Source organism: Ictalurus furcatus, chromosome 26 (assembly GCF_023375685.1).
Source record: "Ictalurus furcatus strain D&B chromosome 26, Billie_1.0, whole genome shotgun sequence".
Taxonomy (NCBI): Eukaryota; Metazoa; Chordata; class Actinopteri; order Siluriformes; family Ictaluridae; genus Ictalurus; species Ictalurus furcatus.
The window spans coordinates 1,586,243-1,608,020 of NC_071280.1; the positions used below are offsets into that span (position 1 = coordinate 1,586,243).

A 21,778-nucleotide genomic window follows, 5' to 3' on the forward strand; every position below is an offset into this window, starting at 1 on the left:
TCACACAGTCGGGTTCCTGATAAAGGATGCAGCCAATTTGCACAAGATTCGAGGCCCGGTTTTTGTCGGGTAATCGTCAGCTCTGCCAAACTAGTGATGAACAGAAAATGCGACTGGTTTGGGCTATATCTTAGAAGTAAATCGATAGTGATGTCCTTTAGTTCTTTACACAACGCCATATTCCAGACATCCAAGCAGAATTAAAATAAAAGAGCAAGCAAGCTTCTTCCCCAGGGTTCAGATGGTCCAGCTATGGTTAAAAAAAAAAAAAATAGTGTTGATTTCCTCCCCAATCCGTCACGTGTTCAATGACTTGGTGTTCTTGTTTCCAGAGAGGTACAGAAAAGCCACACCTCTTTAGGACTGCTTAATATGAAGGATCCCTATATCTTTCAAAAGCACATGTGCTTCCCATCATAAACGGACACTCAGTCCGTCACGCCGTCACTCCCACGTTCTATGAGGAAAAACAACTCCGAATGTGACTGTTCAGCCCAGCAGTCTGCAAACCTCTCCAACCCGTAGCTTGTAAGCTGCAGTGCTCAGGCAACTCCTTGGCCTGAAATCCGACAAACCAGAAAATAAACAGCTTTTTTTTTTTTTTCTTTCCGGAGCATGGAAAGTGGGAACAGCCGTCAAACAGTGAACATATGCCGACCATACACGATGACACAAACACACCCACACGCACATCACTCTGTCACCAAAGTGCACACCCACACACTTTTTCATATTGTCAGCAGGCCAGGAGAACAGCACAGATTTCTTTTTCCCACAAAAACGGCAAGAGCAATCCACGTCTGTCGATCATGCTCGTAGTAATGGACCACATTATGCGAGCGGTTGGAAGCAGTGGCTCGTAACGCCGCTCCACGAAAATACCGGCCTGTTCGGTAGTGACATCACTATTTCAAAGAATGAGTCGTTCCCACATTTCCAATCTATTTCTAGGTCTTTTGGTAAGTAGCTAAAAAAAAAAAAAAAAAAAAAAAAGACATGATGCTGAGCATATATCATTTAACTCCAGGTTTAAATTAAGTTGAACAATGAAGATTTATTTCTAACACAAGGCTTATGAAGCGCACACTTCTTAAAAGTGTGTTCCTCGGATTGTTTTCCTGGGAGCTAGCATGAACCCGGGCTGGGAAATTTATATCGTGATTACGCCACGATACACTTTCCCGAAATATTACAGGCTACCATTAACGATTCTGTAACCATCCGACCATAGACCTGTTAACCATCTAAATATCCTTCGGAGAACCTGCACGAAGCGAAAGCAGAGAAGCCATAACTTCCCAAAGAACCTCTGAGGAATCCTTACCTAACTGAAAGTCCGGGATGTTGTTATTGACGCCCGTGATCGTACGTGTGTGTGGCTTCATTCTGAAAAACATTTATTCTCCCACTACTGCAGGAGAACCCATGAAGGTTCTACACAGGCCCGTACAACAACAGTGTTTCCCCAATCCAAGTGGAATCCATTAGGAAATTAAGAACTACACAAAAAAAAAAAAAAAAAGACTTGAGGAAAGTCTCGGATGTTCACCGTGACGACCATGACTGTATTTGTATAGTCACGTATTCTGATAAATAAACCAATCAATTCTGCTCAGTAACGTGTTGTTTCTGTACTCTAGGGGAACCTGGAATGGTTCTACACAGGACCGTACAACGGTGTTTCCCTGATCCGAGCGGAACCCCTTCTCATACAGCGACAAAACCGTAACTACCCGAGAACCCCTGAGGAAACCTTACCAAACTGAGAGTCTTGGATGTTCCCATTGACATGCATGACCGTATTTGTGCGGTGTTCTATTCTTAAAAGTGAATTCCCCTCGGTAACCCGTCGTCCCGTGCCACTTCCCCGTCTGGCATCCGCAGGCTACGAGCAGAATGTACACGTCCCCAGGGACGGGAGATCAGAGTCCAATTATACGGGCATTCCTTGCATGTTTGCAGAGGGATGAAAAGAGTTAAGCATTTAAACCAACCCCCATCCATCCCTTCTCCACCCCTCCCTTTTCCCCTAAACTCAGTTTATTTTCATCACCCCCTTCCCTTGATGTTTAATTGGTCTGGGATTGCATTACGGTAATTTTATGCGGACGTGTAGCACTGCGCCTGACTGGCGTGCGGTGGGCCAGAGGTCTTATGACCTTTTGAAAAAGAGAAAAAGGTTCCTCTGACAAGAGTGTTGTGGGGTTTTTTTTGGTTTTTTTTTTTGCATAATGAGGCTAACTGGAAAATGTTGATTTTGACTCTCAAAAAAAAAGAGTTGGTGGGAGGTGGTAATAGATCTCAGTGAATTGTCTGCAAAATCTTGGGCATAATACAGTATACAGTGCCCTTCATTAATATTGGCACCCTTGGTAAATTGTTGTTATTGTTTAACCTTTTGATCTTTTGTTAAAAAAAAAAAAAATGCTCTCGTGGCAATATTAGTGCAGGGCGCTGTGTATCCAGTTATCTTCACAGATATCCATGGAGATTGCATGATGATGTTCATAATCCTTCATTTCTACGCTGTTCAATAAAAAGCGTTAACGGTGGCTCGTTTGGATGGTTCTAGGTTTCTAACGAGGAACCTTTCCTCGAAGTTTAATCATTTGTTGTCAGGACCTTACAGGCTATTTGTATCCTTTCAGTAAAGTAAGTAGTGTTTGATCCTGAGCTTGGGTTTTCCTCCAGGTTCTCAGGTTTCCTCCTACATTCTACAAACATGCTAGTTGGTGAATTGACTATTGCCACTATTAAATTTCCACTACAACTGCCTCCGACTGGTTAGTGTTGCTCTGATTGACCGTGGGAGAGAGAGTATCGCCGTCCTTCCCACCGAGCACGGTTTGCGCTCTCGCACCCCAGTCCGTGGATTGCTGTGGTATCGTCTGCAGACAAACTCGCGATCTCACGATGACGGCACAAACGCTCTTCGGTTGAGCTTCCCAAATAAATCGATCCTACACCAGATGTTCACGTCTAGTGAACAAGACCCTGAAGAGGAAGGTGAAGTTCACTCACCAGTCTTGTGGATCTCGTAACGCAGTGAGAACCCGGCACCCTGGTGAGCATAATCAGACACGAACTTGATGTGGACCACGGGGCCAGAGGAGATGATGGCTGGGGGAGCGATGTTGCTGCAGTGCCTCCCCAGAAGTTCAGCCGAGTCCGAGTTCCCATCTCGAATCTCAATGAAGTCATACCTGGGGAAAAGAAGCAACGGATTCCTGGTTACTTAAACTGATCATGTGACCAGTTTTACTAGGATACTTATTTTTTTTCTTCAGGGTCCAACGCAAGACTGATTTGTTTTTTTTGTTTTGTTTTAAATTTTGTATCCCTCATACCCCTTAAAGTAGGTCTAGTGGTAATATCTCCTTACATCCTTACATCAAAGTTAATCCTTTCACACTGACAAAAGAAAACCAGACGGAAAACTGAAGCAAATACTTTTGTTTTGTTTACAAAAGTCTAGACTTGCAAAAACACACAACCTCGAGGCTTTTTGAACCAACTGTTTCAAAGGCAAGAGAAGTTTAAATAAGGCTTATTTGAATATGACCCGGGATTACCTTTGACCCTCGGCTACCAGTTGCCTTCCCGTAACAAAAGCACATTCCTTGCTTGTCGCTTCAAAAACAAAAGACGGAATCCAGCTGTCTCACGAAAGCGCTTCGTTCCGTCCACGTTCGGACATATCCGGCTACACCCCCCCCGCTGTCCAATTCTCAACTCGGATTGGTTGGAAGGTAGTGTGGTTGTCTTTTACATCTTCTACAACAGCAGCTCTGACCTTTTATAATAATTCTAATACGTTTATCACTAGATAAACAGTCCGAGATAAAGTCGTAAGGTAAGAGAAGAGTTTGTGAAGGTTAGACAACATTATATGTAGCTCTAAATGGATAAAAAGTGGTAAGAGTAACTCCACTTCTTCACCACCACCCCAGTGTGTTTTATTCCTTACGCGGAAAAGGTTCTTTTGGGGTTTTTTTTTTTTTTTAGTTGCGCAAACCTAACCAACACTTTGCCAGGTGCCATCCTGTCTAGGAGCTTAATTGGAAAAGCTAATCTGAAGAAACTGTCAAAATGCATTGGAGCACTCCTTTTCCCCGTTTAACCAAGTCCAAAATGGAGCTCGGGCAAAAATACCCCGGCTTCTACTCACCACCAATTAGCCTCGTGTTCGAAACCGCTAACCATGAAGTCCTCAAGATAGTCCAATCAGGGATTCATAAACCCATTATCCTCTTATTTATAGTATATATCTATTGATTTTTTTTTTGATTTTTTCCCAGATAATATTTTTAAGAAGCCTCACTTCCTAAGAAGAATGATCACATGCTAAAAATAAGGCGTTTGCGAATCCATCGAAGATCTTCATTATTTATTTTGAGAACGATTAGGAATGGATTTCTATCAAAAACTAAGGTTTTTTTTTTTATTTTTTTATTTTAGGTTTAGCTGTACACACTTGTGCCTGTCAGTGCAGTAAAAAAAAAAAAAAAAAAAAAGAATAAATCTCCATGAATGGAGTTTCCAGATTTTACTATGGAAAAGTAAGTGTTCCCCTGTTCCTGGCAGTTGGTCATGAGGTTTTGCCCCGTGGTGAAATGTGTTCAATGCTCCAGCGAGGCCAAAACAGGATAAAGTCATGACAAGACACATTTTTGACCTCCTTCCACCACCCCCACCCCCACCTTGGCCGCACACTCTTCTGCTGGCTGCATGCAGAACTGCTGGCTCCGGCACGTCACCCCAGGAATGTGCGTGCGCGTGTGTGTGTGTGTGTGTGTGTGTGTGTGTGTGTGTGTGTAAACCTGACACTACACAAGGCCGCTCGGTCTGACATGGAGGCACAGGTGTGGTGGAGGTTCTCCGGCGCCAACAGAGGCTTCAGGTACGCCAGTGCTAATTTAGACTCTCAAGATGTTTTACTTCTGGAAGTGGATTGGATACAAAACATAAACACGCACGCACACACACACGCGCACACACACACACCACGCCACTGTTGAATTCTGTATTCCGAAGGTTTATATTAACGCGCTTCGAACGTTTCTATGGTAACAACGTACACAGGGGCTGGTACAGTACAGTAGACTCTCCAGATAAACAGATTTAAAAATGTCGACACGGTGACCTTTTCTGTAAGGGGACGTTTGTTTAACGTTCACGGAATGAGTCTCCAGCGTCAGCGATTTCCAACGAACGGTCAGATGTAACGTGTACATTTTGCTGTCGAACATTTTCCCATAAAAGCAGTGTGTTGTTTTTTTTATTCGGTACTCCAGGATGACGCATGGACACACTGACTGAATACCGAATATAAACACACACACACACACACACACACACACAGTGAGGATAAAAGCCTGTAAACCGTGTGCAAGTGTAATTAGGTTGTAATTGATTTTGCCGAGGCTCTTGGCCGGCGTGGATTAGCAGCGATGAGCGAGTGTGTCGAACTTTCATATTGACCGACTCGAGCCGACTCCTTGGGGCTTTGATTTGCTATGGAGAGCATCGCCTGATAGTGGGAACAGAAAAGACGGGAAGTGTACTTAGCGTTTAAAAAAAAAACCTGCGATGGTCATACGTTTATTTTGCCGCCTTGATATCGATTTGACATCACACTCGACGTAAAAGCAAAGGTGTACGCGTTTCCCAGAGTGCCTTTTGTCACACACTGTTGCTTTTTAAATCCGGAATCGTCACGGATGTATGTACGCGTGACACGCGATTGCGATGTCCCAATGTCCCAATGTTTCATGTAAAGACACCTTTTTTTCCCCTTCTTTCTTTCACCTCGCAATTACTATCACTCCCTCGCTTATATCTTTCTCCTCGGCCGCTAATTGCCTTTCACACCTTCGATGTTTTTCAGACGTATTTTTCACACCTCGTATTCCCTACCCACCGCCAGCTACCCCCAAATGATCTTATCTGGTGGAAGAAAAAAAAAACAAACAAAAAAAAAAAACAAAGATGGTGCTTGTCTTATTATCTAGAGCAGGGGTGTCCGATCTTATCCGGAAAGTGCCGGTGTGGGTGCAGGTTTTCATTCCAAGCAAGGACTCAGGAGTCACACCTGAGTCTACTGAAAGCCAAGATCGACTGATTGAACAGGTGGAATCAGGTGTGGCTAGGCCCTGCTGAGTTGGAATGAAAACCTGCACCCACACCGGCCCTCTGAGGATAAGATTAGACACCCCTGATCTAGAGTTGCGATCGGTTGTTGGTCAGATCATCGTGTTTATTTATGTATTTTTAAACCAAAAGGAAAGACGTGTGATTTCAACCCTCCCAGCATCACTGAGAGTAACACGAACCAACCTCAGCTCATTATCCATTCAGCTCCTTCATAGTCGTCTGCTCCATAAATCACCATCGACCAGCACGTGTATTTTTTCCCCTTCCATTCTCATAAATACTGCTGACCAACGCAACGTTCGTTTAGACCGCACAAATGGAAAACCGAGATCTGGTTTATCGGCGAATCAATCGCAGTCTCTACAGCTTGAACTTCAAGCCTCGAGTCAGATCCGTCACCTCAAAAAAAGAAGGAGGAAAAAAAAAAAGGCATCCACTACAGCCCCCACATTCCCATTGCAGTCATGCTTTTAAGAGTAACGGCTTCGAGACCCCTTCCAAGTCCAGCCGGCGGCCAGTCGAGAAGCTACAATTGAAATTAAATAAAGCTAAGAGTCTGCAGAGAAAGCCGCATGGCCGTCCTCCAGGGGCTCGCCTAATAAGCTATAAGTGCCTCTGAAATATTAAGTAGATGCCGGGGAGCATTCCTGCGGGAAGGGAAGAGCTGCCATCTTCAATCCGGCCGGGAAACGAATCGCATTCTCCGTCCGATCCGGAGCTGACACTTACAGATGAGCGAGGCAGACCACAGAAACAAAAGCCTCAGGCTTTCACAAGCACCATCGATCGTCAGGACGGGGCAACTCGCGAGGATGTCCCAGCCATTTTTCTGTTGCATTTTTACGTCGGTAGGAGTGTAAAGACACACGTCTGGGACTCCGTCCTGAACGCTGACTCATCTCCATCATGTGTGTTTGGGCAGATTATTATATTTAATAGCTAACTCTCAAGGCAGGTGCTGCCCAGTCCCATGTTTTGGTTTCCCAGAAACCGACTAGTGTCGGGAAGTGGAAGTGAAGATGCATCAGAGAAACGTTCTGTCGTATTAAGGTTCGTATAGGGTACAAAACGGGCAAAAAACGCAGACACGACGTTTTCCCACAGATATTGGAATCGCCCGTATTTGGAAACTGTCGCCATTCCTGATTGTACTGTCAGCGTTTTTTTTGTTGTTTTTGTTTTTCGTGTGTGATTATTATATATACAAAATGAGATGAGCATGGTATCAGTGATGCACTTCATCATTGTTTCGACAAACTTCCTGCTTCTGTAAAGACCGTGTATTATCTGTACACAGTAATGAATTCCCCTGGTACGAAGGGTACGAGTAGCACGTGCTACAGTATACTTCACCGTCTCGAGGTCGCGTCACTGTATGATGTGTCGCGTTTAAACAAACACGACAAATGAAAACAGAAGTAGGAATTAGGTGTTTTCTTTCCCCGCATGTTGAACCTTGGGGCGTTAAAAATGGAACTCAAACTTGGCACAGGGAACAAGAACGTAGTAACGTTTTCAACATTTCCCACGGGTGAGCTTTTATGGCCGGTCAAACAGATGTTTTTTTTAACGCATTTGATGCTATCAGAAGCACATTTTTGGGCTCCTGATGTTCTAAAACACATCCATTTCCACGTTTAGAGTTCATTCTTTGCTGAATAATGCACTTTACTCGTATGAGACGTTTCTGGTATCTTTGCTCCCTGAGTAATTTGTTGCTCTGCTTCGGTTTAGGCTGCAGATGGATGTTTATACGATAAGCAATCCTCGTCACGAGACGTATAAACCTTGAGGTTAATTTTAGCATCGAGTTAAACACTATGAAGCTTGACCCGTTATGAACGCAACTTTAGACTAAGCTACCATTTATCATACTCTACCACTTATAAACAATCAACTCTGATGCTTGATATAATTAGGATCATGTGCTGGGTAAATGTTGAATGAAGGGAATAAATCCTGAAGATCACGGGAAGAAGAAACGCGAGCGAGGGCCAATCGAGGAATCGGCCGAGCCGCAGAAATACGGTGACGCTGTAGCCCTCATGTCCGCGATGAGCGACGTCGCCGGCTTTGACCTCACTGGTCTTGAAGGCGCGTGAGCGATCGATTCCTCGTTAAGTAATCGATCCCGGTTCCTTCTTCCCTTACACTCGCGAGTCGATAGCTTAGCACCTCCGCTAAATATGGACAAGCTAAAAACAGGCATGACCGCGAGCTTGCAAAACTGCACAGTAGGACGATCTTTTCCTGTCAGAAAGCTACTCTTAGCCGCCTGGACCGATCCGAAAACGTTCGGGGAAATCCGAGGCGAGACGTTCCGAAGAAAGATAAAGCTCGGAAGAACGACCGTACGCATCGAGAACGGAGTCGGTGGGAAAACCGAGCACGTAGATTAATTCGGGTCTCATCAGAATGAAAATAAAAGCTGGACAGGCCACGCCCAGAAGAGGCTGATTAGACATCTATTTGGGCATGGATGCCTGACCAACACGCGGATGCTAACACGCCGTTACGACTGCCCTACGTTTCATCGAAAAGTGACGCACGTGCAAGAACAATAGGAATAAAACAGCACGCGGGGTAGAGCGAGGTTCCGGTGGAGGCATCGTTTCATGTACATCAGCAGGGGGGTGAGAAGAGAATCCACCTGCTCGACTTTACTCCCCTGCTGGGAGGAATAAATACCTCAAACCCGGCCGTCAGCGAGGAGGAGAGTGATTGATGACGAGGATTCGCGGTGGAAGGATGAGGAAAAGAAGCGTGCAGGCTGAAGAGACGGTTAATACGGGAAAGACGACTGAAGCGTCGTCGCAAAGATAACCGGTAGAAATCTTGACGTCCTCCTCCTCCTCCTCCTTCCCTGCGGCGGCGAAGACTGCAGGAGATCGCATTAAAGATATAGCCTAATATTTCATCTAGCGTTTTTATTGCATCTATTCCGCATCAATCTGCTTACAGTCCCCTCGAGGTGAAAGCCATTTGGCGGGCGGCCCAAACCTTCTGGGACCGGATCCACAATTGCAGTGGCCTCACGGACACTGACGGGCTTATGCACCTTAGCTAAAAAAAAAAAGAATAATAATAATAATAAAGGTTCTCCTGGATGGATGAGTATAAATTAGGTTATAGCGCTTGAGAAATCGAGTCAGCTTGATCTTGATGCGACCTTGGATTAAGGGGCCTCGAGTAGCGAGCCTGCTCTTTAGAGCGGAGGGAAAACTTGAGTGTTGGTGCGTATAGTGAATGCAAATGATCGAGCGTATGTGTGTGTGTGTGTGTGTGTTCCTTGAAATGGCAAGGCAGATCTATCAATCATGCGGCGTTACAAAGTGCTGACGATGACTCATTGCGCAGCGCGTTTAGGAAGTAGACATGCAGCAAGTTGAGGGAGGGGGGAAAAAAAAAAACCCAACCCGAGACTTTCTTTCGATCACTTGTTTGCGTTCGGGGTTTTCTTTCCCTTTTGCGTCTTCTCGCAAACGGAACTCGGAAGCCGAGACCGTCATTTATAATGAAACATATAAGCCGAAGAGCTGTACGACGTAACGACCGATTGATTTTTAATCCTCTCTTACGATTTCCACGATGTCCTGCGACGTTCACGCCGATTATCATGTTCCCGCCGCAGACTGAACGTCGGAATGTCCGATCGCTCGGAAAATCCGACAAAAGAGCGGTCTTCGCAATACACGGAATACGAGCCGACGGACACGTTTCAATCTACCTAGGTGTTTCGAATTCTCTGCTATTAGCCCCACCCCCTTTCCTCGACCTCACACGTTCTCGACTGCACTCGTGTGACATCAAAGTATTATTTTTTGTTAACGATTTGGTAAAAATTCACACTCTAGCTGAGTTTTTGGCGATTGGCGCTGCCAACAAGCCGTTTAAAACCGCACAGCTTTTAATATTCCGAGTTTTAATCATGATCTTGGAACGCCATGTAGTTACAGGGTGCATCAGGGTTCATGCTTGTGTATTTGTGTGTGTGTGTGAGAGAGAGAGAGAGAGAGAGAGAGACGCGAAAGTGACGAAAGTTCAAATGACTCTCGGTATTGGCTTACATGTGGTGCGTGTGGTCCGCTCAGCCTACTGAACTTTTCCTCCACGGCAATCTTTCCAAACGGCTTCATTTCACACACTAATAAATCGATCACAAGTCACAATCGTGTCCAACCCTCAGTGCCTCCGAGGTTCATTTATAATTCATTACAAACCTATAAAGTCCGATTTTATATCGAATTTCAGATAGAGTTTACCCCACGAGCACTGGATGTCTGTACAGTGTATGCGCGAATGGATATTAGAGTAACTCGAGGGTCATGTGCGCAAGTGGTGAAGTAAATTCGGTGTCAGTCGGTCTGGAAAGTGTTAGCGATATCGGCTAATTAAGAACGGGTTACTTTTGAGCCTTACCCTTTAGACCACCTCTACCGGACAACCCCTTTTTCGGTTCCCATTTCAAACCCCATCAATCTACCAACGATTATTAGCATATACTGAGAAGACCTTTTGTGTACGTTTTTCCATCGGTGGAAAACGTACCCGTCACAAAGCCCTGAAACTGGAGACTCCTTCCATGGACGTTAAATAAACGTCTATTTGTTTACGTTGAGCGCCGAGCATACAGTCCCCTGTGCAAGAAAACGAAAGGGTATCCGTATAAACCTGCGACTTTTTTTGTATCCGCATTACTCCCGGAGAACGTTCTGACCAATCAGAATCCAGAATTCATGAGCACTGCGGTATAATTGATCCTAATGCCTTTTGTGTGTTAAATGTTTACCGTGTGCAGAAAACGTATCGATCTCCAGCACATCTTTTACCACAAGACCTCAGAAACTGCTCTATCTGACCAATCCGAGAGCATGAAACTTTGGTTAACACACACCACAGGCTGGTTTCCTAGCTCTGGTTGGGACCTTCCTTTTACGGCACCATTTTTATTATATTTTTTTTTCCCCTCCAAACTTCAAACGACTCAAAATCTTCACAACAAACAAGCGCCCACATGGAGCCTGTCCAAGTGGATAATGCACAAACTACGTCGGACAGATGAAAGGCTGGCCTTCGTTTTTTTTTTTGGTCATGGTTTTTGTTGCCTTTCCTTCAATCTGTTTTGGACCTGGAGATGATAAATCTCCACCGGAAACCCACAGCCTGAAAGCATTAATGCATCCAAAGCCCCATTTGTTCCATCTTATAAATAAATAAATGCGGTTGGTTTGGTGTGGCGCTGCGCTCAAACAAAGGACGCATCTGAAACCTCAGATTCTGGATGGCATTGAGAGGCTTCCAAACCCTGTGGTTTGATTATCACTTAAAAATACACCAAAAGAGCCCCCCCCCCCCCAGTCCCTCCAAATAAACACACCAGAAACCTTATATAGGTGATTTTCTGATCTCAGATGTATTACCATTTTCACCCTGCACGTTCAGGTCTGTCAATCTATGACCTCGGACAAATCCGAGGACCTGGGAAGAATATTTGCTTACAAATTCTCGTATGTTCATCGCTTTTATGTGGAACCTTTTGAACCATTCAAACCCTACAGAGAACCTTTACCAACCCTGTAGTCCAGAATAAACCCGACCTTAAATAACCTAAACAGTATTGCCTCCGAAGCATTAGTCACCAGCTTCATCTCACGCGAAGACAAGAATCTCATTTTAATGTTGTACCGCTGTTTGAAAGCGAAGGCTAGAAAACCGTCCTTCCTACCGACAGCTGCACCGCATCGCTCCGTAAGCCTTTTAGCTCTGCTCCAAACCCTATTATGTGTCTCATAACTCTCGCTTCCTCCTTCCCCCTTTCTTCTCGAAGTTTATTGTCGCCTTGTCCTCGTCTCCTGCTTCCCCCCACCCCCTTGCTCATCTTCCACATTGCTCTCCTTTTCTGTATGTAGATGCTCCTATATATATATATATATATATATATATATATATATATATATATATATATATATATATCATCCTTCAGCGTTCCACTTTAAGCTTTTGTCATTCTTTTAAAATCGCATGCTCGGAATTAGATTTTATGGATCTAGTGCGGTGTTTTGTCTTGATATACTTCCAGCTAGTGTTCAGGGATACATCGGGGGTACGTCCATTCTGTCAGGTTCCACAACGGTAACCCATCTAGAGAACGCTCGATGAGCCATTTTTTGCTAAAAGTGGGGCCACTTGACGCTTTCTGCGCTAAGGGTGTGAGATATCTGGTTTGCAAGACAAACCGACTGAGATTTTATTTGACGTATTAGGACAAACGACAGATGCGCAAATTATTCCAAAGGCTAACATTTTTGAAATAGTCCTTTACTTACGTCGTCATCGTTTGAATTAATGTGTAGGGTCTAACCCGGATTCTGAACAAGGTCGGTCACACATCTATCGGACGCCACTTAAATGAATTCTATCGTAACGGATTCACAGTGGTATCTTCAGATATTGAATCTGAAGCGGTTCTTGTCTCATTTTTCTCCATAATTTGGTCACGTGCCAATTCCCAGCCCCTATCATACGACCAACCGGTAAGGGGTGAAGGCTTAAACACCCGCGTCCTTCAACTTCCGTTCAAAGAGTACACCAATGTCGCTCCCTTGACTCCCAACCGTCTCTGTTGCGCCGCAATCGTTCTCAACCGGTGGTCGCGTACCTGCAGTCGAGCCTCTCCAGCTCAAAATGGGGGTTGAAGTTCAGCACGATGCGCTGGGTGGGTTCCGGGGCTGTGATCACCCACTCGCAGTTCTGGTGCGGCGGGTACTCCAAAGGGTAACCGGGCGAAGTGATGTAACCCGCATCGGTGGCATCAACTTGTCCTCCACACTTCTCACCTACGAGGAGGAAATAGAGGGAAAAAAAAAAAGAGAAGAGTTTTTGTTTACCTCTTTGGACCCAAGTAACCACTGTGTACTCGGAACAAATGAGGAGCATAAATCACTGCCTCTACAGTACCTGTGGGAAAGCGCTGAATGCAGAATGGATATGTTTATCGCATTATGTGCTTGCCATAGAAAACGGCTAAGTAGGGAACAAAACACCTAGGGATGTGCTGTTATGGGAAAATTATTAACGAGGCAAAATGGCGTTACTGTTACCGCCGTTACCGCCGTTACCGCCGTTGATTATTTTCTTCTGAGGTTTCCTCGTTCCTACTACAGCACCACGACTTTCCAACGATTACAATTTGTTGTAATGTTTCTCCATTGATAGTTGCGTTTATAAAAGTACAAACAAGTACATTCTTAACATGTAATCTAGCAAGTCGGAAAGCGTTTTTTATTCCTCTGATGTCACAGCACTTTGCTTACAATTACAACAAGCCAGAACTACCGTCAGACCTTCTGACCAATCAGAATCGAGAATTCGACAGCGCTGTGGTGGAAGGAGGTTGGAACAGTCTTATGGAAGGCATTAAGCAAAGACGATACGACTGTACGCTGATAATTGAAACCGTTAACACAACTCCACCGTTTACTCTAAAAACAAACCCCAAGCCTGTACCAATATTATTCTATCCCTTCGCTCCAGGGTGATCCTCCAAGCCTGCAAACAGTTCAAGTTTCTCCAGTCGTACCTCCATCCCTCCCGCTCCACGGACAACAGGACGCCAGTAGCACGCCTATGAAGTTAAGACAGGAAGTGACGAGCAGACTCGCTGTCCGTGGATTCAAAAGTCAACCTAAAAGCTGTAATATGATCCGGCGTAACGAAGCCTCTTTTCCAGCCCGAACAGACGCGAGCAATTTCTTCCCCGCGTCTGCTCGTTATCTCGCGCTAGCACAAATATCCTGGACTTGTAGGTGCGAGAAAATACGCTCTAGTGTCAGGAACAGAGCAAGAGGAGGCGAGAGAGGAAATGCGTAGCACGTTGCCAAGACCTACACGAGTACATAAAGGTGTATGATAAATATAACAGGCTGAGTGACGACCCCGACGGTGGAGCGTGGGTATCGTTCTGGAGATTAGTCGTCTAAATTCAGATTAGGCAACATACAACTTCAGAAAGACATGTCGCCATGGCAACCACGCACCCCCTTTTCTTTGGTTTGTATTGTATTTTTATTTTTATTAACCCTTTCCTTGCGGAGTTTGATCAAAAATTAAGGTGTGTCTGTTGAGGTTTCGCTCGACCCAGACCCCCCTCCCCCCCCGGCCCCCGTTTGCCTCGAGACTTTGGTACGTTTTGTGAAGCGTGAAATCTGTTTTTGAGCCCGAGAGCGTTCCACGTTAAAAACGCCGGCCTTGGATTCTCTTCAGCCGAACTGTCGAACCGTAGCGTGGTCCACACCCGCTCTCGCCACGTTACACAGCGTTCCACGGCTTTGTGAAGTTATGGGAAGCGGACGTTCCGATTTTAACACCGACTCGTCTCTTCCGGTCGGTTTGTAATCGTTTCAAACGAGATGAACAAAAAGCCGCTGCAATATCGCTCAACATCTTGGGGGGAAAAACTAACGAAATATGATCCCGATATCGATATCGCGCCCTAGTTCCACAACTTGAGACGTAACTATACGCCGATTTGTACATATATTTTTTTTAAACCACGATGTTTCATTCGTAAATAAAAAAGAATAGTCAGCTGTGTGTACTATAAATAAAACACTTGATGACATGCTGTTATAGGAACATAATCAACGTGAAAAAAATCAATCCCCGGTTGTAGCCCTTCGAGTAGAAACAAGACGGACTGATGTCTGGAGCCTCAAACAAGCACATGGGTTCTCGAGTTCTCAGAAGATCTCCATTTCTGAGACCTGGCAAACCGAGTGTGGGTGGGGGGGGGGATGGGGGTGGGGGAAGCCATCTGAGGTGACATTTCCATGACGATTATGTCTTGTTTTGGAAAGGCACACTTAATGGAATTGTAGGATGGTGAAAGCAGGCTTGTAACACACACACACACACACACACACACACGATTACAGGTTAACACACTTCTACCTACGGACATTTTTACATTATTAATTGTGTAAAAATGTCTCCGTCTCCTTATCGGCGCTTCCTCAATAGCGTTTTAGCTTCTATAATGGGATAAACGTATCGCTTCCTCCATCTTTCCATTCAGCCTTTGAGACTTTTGAGCTCCCAAATGGCATCAGAATGGAATTAATGTTGTGTGTGTGTGTGTGTGTGTGTGTGTGTGTGTGTGTGTTTAATAATCTCGGTGATTCATTAAACATGCTTTTAGGCGGTTCATTAAGAACCTGAATAGTATTTCGACAGCTAGGCATGTGTGTAGGCATTAAGAGTGAATTGTGGTAAGTGTGTATGTTTGTGTGTGTGTGTGTGTGTTTGTGTGTGTCTGTTCATTTCTATTAACAGAATTATCGCTGCCGAGGCGTCGCAGTAGTGATAAGTTGCAAGCCTGTGGAGAGGCGATGATAAATCTCCATCATTCGCCGTCTTTTCTCTCCATCCGTGCCTCATTCGCACCTTAATTAAAAAGTGCTATCACCCGCGGTGAGGAAATCGGGGCGGATGCATTCATCCTTTACCGAGTTGCAGATGAACCTGTCTCACTCTCACTCTCTCTCTCTCTCTCTCTCGCTTTCTCTCTCTCTTTCTCTCTGTCTTCATTGCAATTCAAGACTAGGCATCTCCAGCACTCGGAGTGTGAGCGGTCGGAATATGATTTCCCCTCGCCTGTGGTTCATTGCCTAGTTGTTGTTTTGTTTTGTTTTTTGTACGCTTCTTCGTCCCTCTTTTCTTTCGCTCCACATCATCCTCCTCTCCTCCGGCCCGTTTCCACCCTGTCCCCTTCAAACAGATGCATCACATATCTCTAACTGACATCACTTCCTCCAGAAACCTCAACAAGGACGCCTGCATTATTATTATTATTTACGAGGCTACGTCCCATGTGCATGCGCCACCTCAAACATGACCCCCAGTTTGTTTTCACAACACTCTTAGAGTGGTGTCTGTTCAGGAGAGCGTATTTCGTCTGGCATCAGTCCGAACCACAGTAAACAACGAAGGCACGTGCGTGTTTGTGGTAAAGGAGCACTCGTGGGTTACGGCTGAAGCCGTCGATGGTACGGGAAGACACAGGTGGACTAGAAGACTAAATTAGCGAGGACTCCAGACGCTCCGTCTGGTGCTGGAAAAAAAAAAAAAAAAAGAAGGAAAACTCGAACCACAGCATTTGGTTCACGTCGTCACTTCAGTCGCGAGCAAAACTGACAGCGCCTTTAACGGACACGTCATTCAGTCAGAGGTGGAACTGTGACGTTAACATTTTTACGGTGTTTGTCGTCGTCGTCGTCGTTTTCTTATTAGTTGTTGTCACCAAATCCTTTACTCGACGTCAGAGCGTGACGACTCTCTGGAACAAAGACTTGAACTAAAGCGTTTAGTTATTCAGGTTAAAGTAGAGAAGTGTAAACTCTAACATATGTATAAATAAATATATAATTAAACGTAGACGTAGAAGAAAGGCTAGCAGTGTGGGGGGTGGGGGAGGGGTTTGGGAGGCAGCAGGGAACGGTGGAAAACGTTAGCTCAGGCTAACAATCAACAGCTTTATTGTTAATAACAATAATTATTGTTAATCCCTCAAATGTTCGCTAGCCTGATAACTGACGATACACGCCCACGGGTATAAAGACTTGCTGTCTGATTTACCGTACGCCAATCTCGACACTGTGCAGTCTGAGATGCTTTTCTGCTCACCGCGGTTGTAAAGAGTGGTTATTCGAGTTACCGTCAGCCTCTGTCATCTATCTAGCGTTCGGTTTAATCCGGTGGGAATCCCAGCAGGTCCAAAAGGGAGCCATTCGGGATTCCGCTCGATTCAACCCTGTTCCTCTCCAACCCTAATGGTGTCCACCTGACCCTCTAATCCTTGCCTGAAGAAGTCCTCGATCATCTAAAACACGTGTGTTAGATTTTTGTTGGAGATGAAACCGGCTTGAAGGTAGATCTCAAGGAAGAGGGTTGCTGACTACGGCCTTAAACGATCAGGAGCAGTGGGCGGAGCCAGACTCGTGTTCCTCGGCCTCGTAACCCGCACACCTTTCCATATTCCTTCCACCTCATTCGAATACATTATCGTTTCCATAGTAACGACATGTATTTATATATAACATACTTATGGAAGGTTTGTCCAAACTTTTTTGTTTTGAAGCGCTAGACACTTGTGTCGGAACGACCGTTTCTGGCTCAAACCTGTTTTTCAGGGACGTTCCACAACGTAAATTGTAACTATAAACAGATAAAAAATACGTGCCGTTTCTTTAATCGACGGGGGAAAAAATCATTCGGAAGATGTTGCGGGTTAAGAGGAATGCGGACGTGTTGGTATCACATCACATCACATGACACCTGTGGTTGATTGATTTTTTTTAAATTTTCTATAAATTATTTTTCTGTTATTCCTCACTTCACGCATGGATTTGATCCTGCATCAGATTGACCTTCAACACCGTTAGAGTTAGTACTACACCGCGGGTGCGCATTCCACGCTGACCGGGTCGCTTCAGTAGTAAATCCACACAGTACGCTATATTTTCCTATCCCGAGACGCCGCCGTATACCTTTCCGACTCCTCTGATTTGGTCTGGAATAAAGTGAACCCTCTTTCTGTCCGCTCTCTTTTTTAGATCTTAACACATTTTTCAGCCCATCGTGATGACGAAACTTCACCCTCGTCACCGTAAATCCGAGCGACGGTGACGGACTTAGCTTCCGTTAGCTCCCGCGGTCTAACACGGGAATCAAAATGAAGAGCTTTTTCAGCTTTTCTATCAACCGGTGTAGCACGAAAGGGATCCCCGAAGTCGGCCTGCTTACTTTTTCACCGTTAAAACTGACACAAGAACACGAGGATTGTTTAACAAGCAAGTCTAATCCTCCTCTACGATGATTTCAGTGAAAAATAGAAGCGTTTTCCTGCAATTTATTTCACTAACAGTATACAACCTCCTCTCATCCTACAGCGACTTACTTATTTATTTATTCTGTTGTTGAACGCACCCTGTTTGGGAAAAGGGAAAAGCTTTGAGGGGTTTTAACGTCCAAATATGTTCTCTTTCTATTCATAAAATAATCCAATAGAAAAATGCCAATCTCAAATCTGTAACTAAGACGAATCTCTGATATTTTTTTTTTTAATGAAGAGAAAAAATTTTAAAAAACACCCCAAAGAAAGAAGACATTCATTTGAATAAACCTGAGACTTATTTATTCTTATATAAGTAAAAAGTTGATTGTTTTTGTAGCTACTATAAAAAATACTTTTTTTTTTTTTTAAACAATGTTTAGTTTTGTAGATGGAAAGATGGAATTCATTTAAACGCTACTTGTTTTTAAATCATAAACGAGGCAGAAGAGATGTCGAACTCTCCGATGGTTCAGTCTAGAAATAAACAAGTGGACGAAATGAATTTGTGTCGGTGTTGAACGTAGAAAGACGTTTATTGTAAGAACGCATGGAAAGTGGGAATTTTATTTACGCTTATAAGATGGAAAGCAGACTAATGTTTACTGGATCGTACGTATGGAGGGTTTTAGGTTCCTCTTATAGAACTTTTTACATGAATACAAACAGTATTATCAGTGTCGTTGAACGCATCCTGTTGGAAAAAGTGTTTACAATTCTGTTTAAGTAAAAAAAAAAAAAAAGTAAAAAGAGCATCCAAATATTTTCTCTTTTAAATATAAATGTTCACACGTCTGTAACACTGAAGTAAGAATCTCTGATGGTTCATGGTTTTTATGGATTTTTAAAAATATTTATTTATGTAGCAAGCCGACGATGCGAAGAGTTTATATAATTTATTACGTTTAATATAGTAGACTACTGTACACTAAGATTTAATACTTGTTGAACAGTATTCATTCTTAATAATAAAGGTTTCTTCATAACTACACCACTAAAGGTTCTTTGCTTCCTGCCAGAACTCTGACATGAGTGTGAACATTTTAAAATGATTATCACAGTGAAACGACTTGGCCGTTGAACGCACCCTGTGTGAAAAGGTTTGCGAGAGATTTTCAGGGGGAAATAACCTCCAAAGTCAGAAAGGTTTCTTTAGTGTGACGTCACCGAAGGTCCTCTGCTTCATTTAAAGAACTTTTCACATCAATATAAACACGATTATTTAAAATAATAATAAATTTAAAAAAAAAAGCTCTATTTATTGAACGCAGCATGTTGAAAAAGGTTCACGAAGGGTTTTTTGGGGGTTTTTTAAGGACAAATGAATAAAAGTGACCATGAGGAGCACCACTGAAGTCTCCTGAGAGCTCCTCGGAGGTTCTGCAGAATTGCTGGGTGACCTGGAAGGTCCTTTTGCGCCGAGAAATGACGCGTTTTTAACATTTTGCAGAAGAATGTGTTTGTATAAATAAATAAATAAATAAATAAAAAGGGAACCGCAAGTAGTTCTTATCTTCACTTGGATTGGGGGTTATAATAAGTAATAATCTGTAATAATCTGATCGCGTGCCTCAGTAGATGATGGGTTTAAGGCCGGTGAAGATGCTCAGGCTTGCAGGATGAAGCTCAGCGTCGCGCGCGCCGCGTGTTAGAACGTTTGTGTATTGCACTCTGTGGTATGAATGTGTGCGCGCGCGGATGATGAAGTGGAGCTGAAGTGAGACTCACCTTCTGCCTCTGCTCGCGCTGTGGAGCCGCAGCAGCAGCACGCGAGCAGCAGGAGTGTGTGTGTGAGAGTGTGTGTCATATCCATCGTGCCAAACGCGCTTCGGTCCCGAGATCTGAAGAGATCTTGATGATTTATAAAAAAAAAAATAATAATAAAATAAAAAGAACACACACACACACACAAAAAAACACCTCGTGATCCTCCGTGAAACAATACGTGTGTTCACATCAAAGGGGAAAAAAGTTCAGCTGAAAAAAAAAAAAAGTCTTTCGATATTATTATTATTATTATTATTATTATTATTATTTCTAAAGGATGATTTTTAAAGTTCCTGTTGGTTTCTCGCGCGCGCTGTCTCCGTTTTATGGTCCCCCAGAAGAGCAAAAAAAAAAAACCCAAAACGGATAAAAAAACTCCAGTAGTGTAGAGTGTTAAAGCGCACGAGCTGGTCCTCCACTTCCACCGAGTCCGCGCGCGCAACAGCAACAACACCGCCGCCGCCGCTGCTCTGAGCACAAACCCCGCGTGCGCTCCGTCTTCAAACCCAGCTCTCTCTCTCTCTCTCTCTCTCTCTCTCTCTCTCTCTCTCTCTGTGAGGCAGGGAGTGAGTTCGTGCGCCGATCGCGTTACAGTAAGTCCTTCTTGGCCCGCCTCCCCTCCTCACATACTGATTAGACAGGAGCGCGCACACTCGCGCGCACACACACACACATGCACACACAGAGTTGAGACACGCTCACAGCAGCCAAACAATAAACACACACACCAGATTGTTCACCAGCGCGCGCACACGCATACAGCGTATGTTACTTGTATGTGGCAAAGCGCACGCACACACACACACACACTCACTCACACGCACACACTCTCTCTCTCACACACACACACACACACACACACACACGCACTTAATTCAGTTAACATTACGTCACCATTTCCTCTCTTTTACAGTTATGGAATAAAAAATAAACGAGAATGCAATAACAAATCAACAAAAGCCTACAACAGTCCTGTACACAGCTCAAAACGTCATCATAATTTATTGGAAGCATATGAAGTCATTATAAGTTGTAAATCTGTAAAAAGTAAATATTTGAATCGGTTTTGTGTTATTTCTGATTCATACAAATATATATAGATATATAATATAAACCATTAATGTAAACTGTTGTTGCGCCATTCTGACTGCAGGGGGCCAGAGCACGAGCACGAACACTGCTCCATTATGGGGCTAGAAAAACCACACACACACACACACACATAGATACATATACACATTCAGATACATATAGATACACACACACACACGCTGACACACACATTCATACAACCCCAATTCCAAAAAAGTTGGGACAGTATGGAAAATGCTACTCAAAACAATGAGGAGTGATGTGTAAATGTACTTTGACTTGTATGTAAAGAAAAGCGTATAAAGACAAGGTATTTGATGTTTTATCTAATCAACTGCGTAGTTTTTTTCTGAACATTCCAGAAAAATTGGGACGGGGCAGTTTAGGACTAATATCGATGTGAGAAGTTGAAATAAGAAGGTGATGTGAAACAGGCGAGGCGATCGTCTAATCATAGTATATAAGGAGCCTCCAAAAAAGGCCTAGACGTTCAAGAGCGAGGACGGGTCGAGACTCGCAGATCTGCCAACAGATGCGTCAAAGAATAATCCAACACTTTGAGTAGAACGTTCCCCAAAGATAAATCGGTAGGATTTTGGGCATTTCACCTTCTACAGCGCACAATATAATTAAAAGATTCAAGGAATCCGGTCAGATCTCGGTGCGTAAAGGGCGAGGCCGAAAACCACTTCTGAATGTGTGTGATCTCCGATCCCTCAGACGTCACTGTCTTAAAAACCGTCATGAGTCTGTAATGGAGATCTTGACATAGGCTCGGGAATACTTTGGTAAACCTTTGTCACTCGACACCATTCGCCGCTGCATCCACAGATGCAGGTTAAGGCTTTACTATGCAAAGCAGAAGCTACAAATCAACAC

The 21,778-nt window shown here is 44.1% G+C and overlaps 1 protein-coding gene across 2 annotated transcripts in view; it reads right to left on the reverse strand.

Moving 5' to 3' along the window:
• Positions 1–21,114, reverse strand: part of nrp2a (neuropilin 2a) — a 54,595-nt gene extending 33,481 nt beyond the window's left edge. For both annotated transcript variants that reach the window (XM_053615536.1, XM_053615537.1), the window contains exons 1-3: positions 19,769–21,114; positions 12,812–12,989; positions 3,022–3,203 (exon numbers count right to left, since the gene is read on the reverse strand). In XM_053615536.1, the coding sequence (XP_053471511.1) occupies positions 3,022–3,203; positions 12,812–12,989; positions 19,769–19,853 (445 nt within the window). In that variant the 5' untranslated portion in view covers positions 19,854–21,114. The remainder of the gene's footprint in view (positions 1–3,021; positions 3,204–12,811; positions 12,990–19,768) is intronic.
• Between the last annotated feature and the right edge of the window lie 664 nt (positions 21,115–21,778).